Below are 12416 nucleotides of genomic sequence, written 5' to 3' on the forward strand. Positions count from 1 at the left end.
TAGTTAAAAGCTCCCAAGCTAAGAACTACATTAAGCAGCAAATGAGAAATGACCAACAAATATCATGAACATAAATCGTGAGTTAAATTTTTTATGATCACCCTTGCTGATCGCTCCATTGTGTAATCAAGACCAGAATGTACAATGTCCTTTTCTGAAGCTCCGGAAATACGTTTCTGGAAAGATTCTGAGGGTGTCACCGGGATTCGACCACCTACACGTCCGAACCTACGTTCAAGTGATTCCTGAACAGATTCTGAAAATGAGAATTAATTACCTTACCAATTATGTCACAATACTTGGTTAATACTGAGGCAATATTTAATGACGATCTAATTTACAAACATTGTGAAACTGAATTACATTCAAAGTTACAAAAAAAATGCGTGCACACGGAAAACTTGAATAGCTATTACCAAATGCTGTCGACAATTCGTATAAGGATGTTGTATAGCATAGTATTGTTTGGGAGGTGAGAAGTGGAGGGAGGAAAGTAACTTACTCCCTCTTTCTCCGCCCTCCTCTTGTGGCTGGCGGGACTAGGTCCATTGCTTCCCTTGTCTTCATCTCGACGTTTCAAATGCTGGAATCCGCTCTCGTCTCCAGGAGATGGTGATCTGGTGATACGTAGTGAAACTATCACCAGATTCCAGCGCCCAAAACATCGAGATCAAGACTAGGAGAAGCAATGGACCTTGTCCCGCCAGCCCAGCGAAGGGGAACGGGGGTGGGGAGGAAGAAAGTAGGGTGGATCCTCCTTCCCCCGCCACTCCCCAACTCCCAAACACTACTATGCGAGATTCACCGTTGCTATTCAATTTCAGAGAACAACAGAATGTTGTATACCATTTCAATCGAATCTGGCAAGATCTTAACAGAGGTCGCCTGATCTTATGAAATTCATACAGGGTCGTAAAGGTAATTACCATTCTTACATAAGTTGGAAAAATAATTCTAATATGATGAAACGAGGATCTTGCTGAATATTTCTTCACAGCAATTTTACCTACTGATTATACATGCACCGTATACGCAATTCAAATGAAATCTGCTATGAAATTATGTATAAAAAATCATTATAATACTTCGTCAAATATTAAATGTATTATGTATAGTAAAAGGTCTTATAAAACATAGTAAATATCTTATAATCATATAAGATCTTATAATCATTTATCATTGAAGAGTTCATTATTTGCACAGTAATTTGCAGTAAAGAATTGATCATTTGCAACAGTTACGTTCTTTGCGCACAAAATAGTAGACATTTTCCTTTTCATGAGAGTAGAGATAACTTACCCAAAAGATGGTAGTTGGACTCTCTCTCGTACTTGAATGTAAGTCGCCCATACGAGACATGATTTAAATTTTTGAGCCACTCAAAGAAGGAAACGGTCACACCACCAGCGTTGATGTAGAGATCAGGAATCACAAGAATATCCCTTTGGATAAGGATTTGATCGGCGGCAGGAGTAGTGGGGCCATTAGCAGCTTCAGCAATAATTTTCGCCTGTTTACACAAAATGCATAGAAGTCAGTTAGCTTCTTAAGAAATGTGATACCAAAATGCTGCTTTATTATATTCCTACGAACTCTTTATGATAAATTCAAAGTTCCGTGGAGTTAAAGTTCATAACGTTATTGTAACGACATATTTTTGGAGGAACGTGTTGACTTGCAGCGTTAGAATTATCTGAAATTGACTAAACTATAATAAAGTACCAACAAACTCAGATTTTGTAAAACCAGCTCCTTCGGTTATTCTTATGTTTTGCAAAACAGTAGTTTTTTTTCAACATTTCTCGACATTAACATTACCAACTTTAGTTTTATAAATGTCGAGCAAATTGCTGTAAGTACAGATTCTTACTATACTATTTAAGTTTGTATTTACCTGAATACGACCAGCGTTTTCTTTGTTAATGACTTTCTCAACAGCAGCCGGAATGAAGATATCACAAGGCTCGTACATCAAGTTCTCTCCTTCGTATGGTTTGGCACCAGGGAAACCGACAACGGAGCCTGTATCGTTGCGATAATCTTCCAATTGCTACGAATTAAGACGCCTGAATGTTACGACTACATTGATATAGGTAGACTTTTGTGAGCATGCTTTTGTCGAATTTCTATACGTTCATGGTTTTGTGTTCTGTGCTGAGATGTGATCGTAACTGCTTTAAGCAAGAGAAAAAAAACTTATAATATTACACACTTGTATAAGTATCGGTGCACTGTGCATGTATTATGTATACTCGTGTTCTCTTTATTTGGAGTATAGCAAAATTTTTGTTTCAACGGAATGATATCACAAATCAACTTCACATCATTTTACAGATATCTGTAACGAAGCTCCGATGTAAATACCATAACTGTCAGCGATTATAGAATATAGATAAAGAGTGATGACAGTGAATACCGAATTACATAAACAAATTATGATTATATTGTAAAAACATATTGCATAGCATGTTTCACAGAAACAAGTTAGACGACGATACAGGGTGGGAATTATAGATGATATTGCAAGATTTGTCAGTTTTCTGTTAATTTGCATCCCTCAACTTTTACATCGTATTCAGAGGCTGAAATTTGGATAAATGGAAAAAGCCACTTTGAAGAAATTTTAACAAATTACAAAAAATATTGTGATTTTAGAATATAGTTGTTCTCACTACCTGGCAATTCCCTTTGCAAAACTTTCGAATAAATCTTACCTTGGGGTCGATACCCTCAGGGTTGAAGATGGATCCATCGTGTTCAATAACACCTATGCAGACAGCACCGGCACGATGCAAATAACGCATCGAGTGAAGACCTACATTACCAAAGCCCTGAACGATGAAGGTTTTTCCACCCCAGCCGGGAGTTGTTCCTGAAATACGTGCATTCTTGTTGTACACGTGTTGCAGTTGAACAAGGGGATTAAAAATTGAACGTTATTGAATATTTACGTTTGAAAAATAGGTGAGTGATAGGAAATGGACGGTTCAAATACAAACAGAATCAAAATTTTATACGTTCGGATCTAAGATTATTGTATGTGTCAAGGAAGAAAAAAAAACCAACAAGATATGAAACGATAATGATTCTATTCTTGTATCCCGAAAAGTTAGTTCTTGATGCTTACCGATCATGCTCATGTAGTTTGCTTCGTTAATGAAATTTTCAAGGCCGTGGAAAACTCCGCGTCCCGTGGCAGAGATTCGCCCGTGAATCCCACCCTGGTTAATGGGTTTTCCAGTTACACATGCGTGAGCGTTGATGTCCAAGTGGCCAATTGTTTTGGCATAGGTGTCTGCAATCCAAGACATCTCACGTTCACCAGTTCCCATATCAGGAGCAGGAACGTCCACGCCAGGTCCTGGAGAAAAATATTACGTATTTATTGTAATATTAACCCGAAGCCTAACACATAAGATGTTATTACAAGTATGTTCCAAGCACACTGATTGAAAGTAAATGTAATCCCAGTTGAGAATGCCGGTAGAATTCCATCAGTTCCTATTACAATTTCCAATAAGATTCTACCGTCGTCGATTCGTTCCATGAGAAATTGGAACAGGATCTTATATAAATTTTTTAACTAGGCATTGAAGAGTCTAAATAATTCATATGACTGAGCAAGTACAAAAAGAAATGGCTTTGTACTCATCACATGTTCCAAAACATTGAGATTTGTATGACTATGTTTACACAGATCTATTTGACTTACTGATCTTTACTCGATAATACTGTCATTTAATTTGACTTCCACGTACCAATGAATCCTTTCTTTGCAAGCTCCAGGGTAAACCTTCGCGTGATCTTTTCCAATTCGTGTTCTGAGTATAGCTTTGGGTTAATCCTGATACCAGCTTTAGCTCCGCCAAATGGTACGTCGACGCAAGCACACTTGAAGGTCATCAAAGCGGACAACGCTTTTACCTCATCGCGCGATACGTCCATTGAGAAACGAATACCTGTAAAAAAAAAAAAGTTTGATGAAAGTCAAAGTGTGAAGAAATTCTGCACAATACAAAAATAGATTCTTAAAGATATGTGAAGAATCTGACGTTAGATAAGGCTAAGTGAATAACAGTTGAAAAACTCCATTTACCTAGACAATAAAGTTGTTAACATTTGCCTCTTGATAAAAATCAAGCATGACAACATTTGCGTTAAGCGTTATCACGTGCATTTCAACTGAAGTGGCAGTTACAGTATCGACTAATTATAGTTCGATGTAGTTATCTGCAACGGTATGCTCAACAGCTAATCATTGTTGGTGGTGACATGTAGGCCATCAATTATTATCACTTATCATTGGCAGTGTTGACTATTAGATTGCCCTTGATTTTTTAGATACATATTAGCTTATTCATATGACATATCTGTGTGTGACGTACAAACACTCGCTGAGATGTATAAGATTTGTTGTAAATTAGGTGAGAAAAACATGTGCATCAGTGTTACGCAAACAATATTTAAATACCGATACTGATTACAAATCGCAACTATGAATTCCAGTAATTTAAAAATTTCTACATACATGCATAAATTGAATATGGATCACATCGCTATAGATATAATAAGCGAGGACAATGTATGTACACATGCGGGATTTCAATCTGCAACTGCAACAGTTAATTTTTCTCCTTAGTCAGTTACGTTAGAAGTTCTCTAAATCTGGGACGAACGTAGCACTTTTATGATCAGCGGGCAATAAAAAACTACAACGGGCGAAAAAGTTACTTTTATACTAATTGCTATAAATATAACGAAAAAAAAAGTATATTGTACTTATTTCCTGATTACGCATAAAAAAACGCAAAATTTATACTTTTTACCCGCCATTGGGGTAAATACTTTTCAAGCCAATAAAGTGGCCACAATTAAGTCAGGAATAAAATCATATATGCACCACGGATATAAAGCCGAAGATTATTTTTTCCGGGGATGGGTTCACTAAGTGAGCGATGCGAATAATGTGGTTACCCCATTTGTTACAGAAAAGTATTACTTTTTTCTCGCAAATGAGCGGCAAATTAGAATTTCTTAACCACAAATGCAGGAGAAAAGTATAAGAAGGAATCATATAATGTTACTTTTGCCTCGCTTTTCAAGTCAATAAAGTGGCCATTATAGTTGAGTCGGGAATAAAATCCTACATGTAAGACATTAAGACTCTCACGGGAAGAAAACCCGACTTGGGTGTAAATTCGTACTCCCAACTGATACTGCTAATTTCCCATAAGAAAAAAGTTAGGGGTACGAATTTACACCCAATTTGGGGTTTTTTTCCGTGAGGATAATAAAGCCGATTGTTCATTCCTACCTTCGTTCAGGCAGTAAACCTACGCCTGGGAATAATATTTACTTTATTCCCTTGTTATAAAATGTACTATTTTTCCATGTATTTGACTTTGTCTTTGATCTCGCTGTCAGCTGCTATCATTCAGAATACGTGTTCCCTACTTAAAATCAGACGTTATTTGCAAAATCCCAACAATGGAGCAAACCACAAGTCGACCCACAATCATGTTTTTCCCCCAGTAAACCCTTCAAAAATCGTATAAAACTTGTTTTTATCTCAATTCATTCCTGAGATATTCGGTGATTAAACGCACTCACCTTGTATATAAGGAGTTGAGCTGTTGGCTGTAATGATATGTAGATCGATTGACCCGAAGGTCATGGCTATTTTCGACCGCCTACATTTTGACATACGAAGTCAAACAGCCAATAGTAAGACAAATATATCGAGGACTAAGACCCAAAAAGTCGTAACCACTGTTTTTTCGACTTGCGGGTTACATCGGCTTTTCTTAATTTTTCCGTATAGGCCCTTGTGGTAGTAAAATCATCGAATACTGAAAAACTGTGGACCCCCTTTTGGTTCACAACCCTCGATATGTATAATCATTCTTCTCTTCTATGGTTTTTAGTAAAAAAAAAAAAAAAATGCTGTTGAGGTGATATAAGAGAGTGTAATCTGTTCTATATGTGGGTGTGGTCACCATTCTGCACGAGCTGATTTAGCTCTTGAGATAATTGGTACATGGGCAAGTGACCCCAAGACAGGGTGACTTTGGCACAAGTGGTTGAGATACTTACAACGGCCATTCGAACGAAATAAATTGTATACTCATGCGTCACAACGAATTTGTAATATGGAAGGAAGGCCTAGCTGCTCGAATATGCGTTGTAGCTGAGATATATGGGCGTTAATGAGAAAAATAATAATTATCGTATACAGGAATGTAGGATATAATTATAGTCTTCATCCAATTTTAATCGAAAAAATATTGTTCTAATCAATAATATATTATATAGTCTAGCGAAGGCGATTACTGATGCGATAAGGGGCCGTACTTAAATTACGTAACGGAATTTGAAGAACTTTTCAACCCCTACCCCCCCTGTGTATCAGATCATAACAAAATGTCACCCCCCCCCCCCCCCCCAAATTGTACGTAATTTTTCGGAATCAAATAACGAAATAGCATAAAATTTTATTAAAATCATTTGTATTTTTCATTATTCTTTTATTTATTAATTATTAATTAATTATTAAGTGTTTTAATTGCTGTAAGTTGAGTGATCTAATGCCAAGAGCTACCGCAGCGCGCTAGTTTCAAAATGTTAAAGGTTTGGCTATAACAGAATCTGGCGCGGGAATTCAGTTTGAATTTTTTTATTAATTATCAAAAAATTTTACATTCAATTCAAAAAATTACGTACAAGCATCAAAAGACCCCCTCCCCCGTATCGTAACAAAGTGTAACAATCGAGTCTGACCCCCCCCCTCCCTTACGTTTGTTACGTAATTTAAGTATGGCCCCTAATTAACTTACATGGAAGATGAGCGGCTTATTCTTGAATTATTTGTCGCTATCGGATTAATGCTGGTCATTTTAATTACGTATACGTAGCTTATCAGGCGTGTTATTGTCCGATTGTTATCCTTCGTAATGACTTTCGGCAGAATACCTGATTGAATAGCTATAACGACAATACCGTTATCTCATATGACACTCCAATATCTACACGTAAGTATCTATACTTGCAATCGATTCAAGTGGAACCCCCGCAAAGTTGCAAACATAACGATGTTACGGCTTGATATTGAACAAAAAATTTAATTTACCATGAAGGATAAAATGGGATTAATGCCTGATGTTGGATTAATTGTACGATAAATTCCAAGAACTCGGGGATTAATTATTACGTGATGAATAAGAGGAATGCAACCAACCGACATGGGAACTATCGTACTGCAAACGGCTTCTCGAATTCGAAAGATTCTGATATACTTCGAAAACAGAATTACAGAGGACTCAATCACGGATTATTCTTCATAACTTCAAATTACTTTACACGACTCCAAAAGAATTCAAAAAGTTCTCAAAGGCGGTTGATATGTATTGACAAAATGTTTGAGAAAAAGAAAGGTGGCGAAATCTTTCAACAACTTTCTAATTGTAAATTAAAGTGAAAATGGGCAACAATCGCGGGCCACGAAATAAGTCTTTGTGGTGACTACAAAATCTGGCGGCCAAATTTCAAATATACAGATATGTATCGACTACTACAGGTTACATGTTACAAGCAATATGCTGTCTTGTACAATTTTGCGTGCATTTGGGTGTGTATGAGTCATAGAGGTGTAAGAATAAGCAGACGAATTAGGAGATTAGTCGTGACATCAGTGTCGTCGGCTGGGATCCGAATTTGGGAAAAAAAATTTCGAAAACTGATATCGATTGTACTTCGCTAGCACGCGTCTGTAGCACTTTTTTCCGTTAGTATTTCGAACAAAAAAAAGATATTACACTTTCAAAAAATGACCCACACCCTACTTTTGATAATACGGTTTTTTCCAACGGGAGCAGCTTCAGAATCCTTTGTACCGGTTTGGACCACCTTTCTTTTCGTTTGTAAACATATTACAGTTGTCTTAGCTGAATCAAATAAATCAGTACTGCACTCAACTAAATTCGAATTGTCGAAAATAATATTACGCATTTGATTAACAAACACGTTGGTTAATTCAATTGGCTCCGTCAACTAAATCGGTTATTAAACTCAACTATGTTGGATTTGTCAACTGTATTTTCGTTCATCTGGTTCAAGTACCAATCGGTTTGCGTCAACTGATTCCCTCAACTAAATCGTTCGCTATTAAGCTCAACCAGACAGAAATAGTTGGAGATACTTTTTTTTCATTAGACATAAATACACGTTGGTTAATTCAGATAAATTAGTTGGTTTAACAAATCATTTTTCTCTGCATACGACAAGCCCTGATAGGACGACGTAAAGAATAACATTCTACAACGGCTCTTTTGCCCAACAGCTGGCTGGGATTTCACCTCGTGACTTGCAATGGCTTCTTCTTATGTTAGCTTGGCTCGCAGAGCTGAAACCAAGGCTCGTGTATTGTGAATATCCAGGTGCTATTTCTAGATGCCAACTTTTGCTGCCTGCTACGAAGACACGGAGCAAACAATGTTGCCGACATAAACGATCTCACAACGCTTGCTATACATGTAGTTAAATTTCTTAAGAAATTATAAGTTGTTCGAACCTAATCGTCAATGTGTGCAAAAAAATATCGTATACAGTTTTATTTCTACAGAAATTCGATCGCTGTATAAAATTGGCAGTAATGGTTGAAGAAAATTTCTATTTATTGCGGCATGACCAATACACCAATATTAATTTTTTTCTTACCGTACGTTGCAACAGACTCTCCGAGTCTCTTGATACAAATTCCAGAGAGATCGCATTGTGTTACATAATGATTGTGTAAAGCGTTAGATAATATTCCGTGTAGAAAATAGCTGCTGTTGACTCAACTTAAAATGAGTGATACGTTGCGAAGGTGTTTGTTGTATACTCGTAAAATTCCTCATGAGCAAAAAGTATTAACAATGAGAGCGAATTTGTTAACGGTAATGTATCTAATTAATTTGATGTGAAAAAATTATTCACTAAGCTGTCTAATTTTTACAGAATGGCAAAAAAAAGTTTGTCATTCTAGTATTAATATCTGCCTACTTTATTTCCATCGCGTTAAGAGGATGCTATGATCAGTCTTTACGGACTGAGTGAAATATCACTTATTTTGACTATTACTTACGCTTACGTATCGTTAACGCAAAAAAGCTAATGATAGCGCCATTTTATATACAAAACTGTGTACGAATATTTGAAAAAAAATTTCGTTTGTGCAACAATAGCGGCAGGTCATGTATTCCTGTAATTCAATTACCACTTATTAGAAGTATACATTGCCTGGCGTTATTCTCGCATGAAAAACAAGTTATTTGATATTCCTGTTAAGCAAGTAGAATCGGGATAGCAATAGCTTTTTACATTAGTATCGCACAAGCGTAGGTAATAGGCAAAATAAGTGATACTTCGCTCGGTCGGTAAGAACTGACTATAGCATCGTCTTAACTTCAATAGTTCACATAACTGCATTCCTTGTGTCGAAATATTTTGTTGCTCATTTTGCTTATTTATCAATGGAAGAATTTTACGTGGTAATTAATCTGTCTACGAATTTTTCACTATTGAAAAACGAAAAATTCATTTTATTTCTGCGGTCAAACTATTGTTGGATTACTTTTGGAAAAAAAGCTAATAACAAGAAATTTTCAGCATTTTACAAATTTGTTTCAAACCTTAGGTTTTTCAGTTATCAACATTATAAATTTTGTTCTGGAAAACAGAAAGCGAAACTAAGTTTTGAACAGGTCATACAGGAAATGATTTACAAAATCACCTTTACTTCTTTAGAAATTTTTGAATGATTTCAAAATTAAGATGTGTTAAACTTTATGCTTCTTCGAACAATGATATTAACGCAAAATATCTGTACACAGCGCAATAAGGTATACCTACTAAAAATTCAAGTACGGTATAGTAACAGTTGGATTTACCATCGCCGCATAAGAATCAGTTTCATACTGTATAGAATATCGTTCTATAGATGTTGTAAGAATCGTGTTACATAATTGAAATAATTGTCGTACTGCGACGGTGAATCTAACTATTGCTATATCACATATTAATTTTTAGTACACCCGTTTCTCTATGGACCAGTGACCAAGTAAGATCAAAAACATGTCTCAGGATATTCAAACCGTTATAACAAGAATGAATTATGGAGAATTGTTATTTTGGCGAATAATCTTATTTGCATAATAATTGCAGATGGAATAATAATCAGTCATTGATCGTGAGGTTTGAGACTTAAATGTTTACTGCAAATCGTCACTTATCTTTGACCAAAAACAACCCATATAATAATTGAAATTGTCAAAAAACGTGTAGAATAAAAGTTAAGTTTCGATTATTAAGTATTTAATTGATATTTTCATTATTTCTGCAATCCGAACGTGTTTATCTAGAAATCATTCGAAACATTTTGTTACGCAAAGAAAATAGCATAGATAAAAAGGGAGAAAAAATAGAGAAGGAAAATGGCCAGGTGAGTCAGTTCTAAAAAAGTTGGGTGGCTGTTGACTCTACTAAAGATGAAATCAAAAAAAAAAAAAAAAAGACAAACAAGAGAAAGTGTTATTATGATAAAACAAGTTTGTTTTTAGATAATTACGTAAACGCATATCAACGTCGGGAAAAAGTATATATGAATTAACAGAACATGACCAATATTGTAAAAAGTTTCACACGACCTATATATTCCGGTCGAATTATAGAAAAAAAAGCCCGACCTAAAAAAATTATAAGAACAAAATTTTTTTTATGTGGAAAGGTATGGGGGGAGGGGTTTTCTCAAGAGTTTAACTTTCCATTCTTGAGCTTCCAGCCCTCGCTTTTGAATAAAGGCTTTCCGGTAATATGGTGCTCGGCTCACACCGGGAGTTCAGACGGGAATTTAAAATTTGTGAGAAGAATTTAGTTATAAGGTTCACGAAGGATATAGGTCGGTAATTCGAAATGTCATTCTTGTCCCCTTTGTTCTTACAAAGCGATTATATCAGATCAGTCGAGTGATGTAACCTCTGCCTCCCGGTCTTTATTGAAGAGTACGTTCAAAAATAAGAACCATTTATCTGGCAGAGTTTTCAGGAATTCGTAACTGATACCGGTACTACCTGGAACTGTGTGAGATTTGAATTAAGCTTATTTAGGGCAGCAGATATTTTCCACAACTTAACTGGACGATTTCAACTCCTCGACATAAACCACCTTTTCAGGTCCTACATGGCCTACATTATCAATTTGGAAAGGAGTAAAGTAATTTGAAAATTGGAGTATCAATTGTTTTAACTCGAAAAAGCTTCACCGCCTTCCAGAATTAACTAGGGATATTCGAATTTGTCACGTTTTGTACGGGCGTGGACTTGAAACGTTTCTTTTGGGTATCGAAAAACATCATTGTATTTAAAAAAAAAAATTTTACTTAAGTGGTCAGTCAGTTCTTTCGCTGCGAACGAGCTGGCTTTGCAGAGTGTTAAATTTTGACGTAGGGTCTTTTTGGCTTCCTTGTATTCGGCATTGATCCAAGGCTTCGAGAACCTTCTGTTGGCAAGTCTGCTGCATGTCATTCCCAGGTGAGAGGAAATGTCTGTAATCGACCCTACGATACTGGCATTCAAATCCTTATTGTTTTTATTTCAATTGGACACCGTATGCAACGAAGCCACCTACTGTTTATACCGCATTGATAACGAGTCCCTTCAAATCGGTTTGTTAGTAATATCACCAGTCCCAATCTGGGGAAGGGGGGGGTTACCGAATTGCCGAGCAGAGATACTTTAACCTGTAACGGCGGGGCTGGTCGATATATCGACCAGCAGTCAGAGGGGACTCTAACTAAGAAATGCATTGAATTTATTTATAAATTTCGCATCAAATGAAAGAAAGAGAAAAAAGGCAAAGGATGTACCCATACAAAGTCTATTACAGAACAACTTATAGTACTAATATATTATATAAAATTTGCAGGCGAATCACTCGGTGATCTGCTGTTTGAAACGATTAAGCCGAGGCTTTTCATGGATTCTAGCAGCAGTCTATCTCTGGTATTAATTACATTTACGATCGTTAAAATTGCCACCGACCAGCATTGGTGTAATCGCATATCTATCGGTAATAGCAACAATATTTAATTTGTAACGGAGTAGCGGTCCTGGTCGGTCGGACAACCCTTCGGTGATGATTGCAATCCCGTCTATCCGGATGCTCGGTGTCGACCACGGTCGTTTTTAGGAGGAAACAGGGCAATTAAAATAATTGGACATGTAATTAATTTAATAATAACGTTTATTCTCCGGTTCTCGGAGACCAAAATGATAAACCAACATACAAAAATGCATGTGCTGCAGTCAACTTGGTTTTTGTTACCTTATATCTAATTATACCTAACATATATTTACACAATTAAGCAGAAAATATTTTTATAA

The 12416-nt window shown here is 36.2% G+C and overlaps 1 protein-coding gene across 1 annotated transcript in view; it reads right to left on the reverse strand.

Moving 5' to 3' along the window:
- LOC124303877 (glutamate dehydrogenase, mitochondrial-like) overlaps positions 1-12416 on the reverse strand; it is a 32854-nt gene that overhangs the window by 1331 nt on the left and 19107 nt on the right. The window contains exons 2-7 of the mRNA XM_046761659.1: positions 3759-3959; positions 3128-3361; positions 2715-2872; positions 1895-2050; positions 1300-1510; positions 102-256 (exon numbers count right to left, since the gene is read on the reverse strand). Of these exons, the coding sequence (XP_046617615.1) occupies positions 102-256; positions 1300-1510; positions 1895-2050; positions 2715-2872; positions 3128-3361; positions 3759-3959 (1115 nt within the window). The remainder of the gene's footprint in view (positions 1-101; positions 257-1299; positions 1511-1894; positions 2051-2714; positions 2873-3127; positions 3362-3758; positions 3960-12416) is intronic.

This window comes from Neodiprion virginianus, chromosome 4 (assembly GCF_021901495.1).
Source record: "Neodiprion virginianus isolate iyNeoVirg1 chromosome 4, iyNeoVirg1.1, whole genome shotgun sequence".
Lineage (NCBI taxonomy): Eukaryota > Metazoa > Arthropoda > Insecta > Hymenoptera > Diprionidae > Neodiprion > Neodiprion virginianus.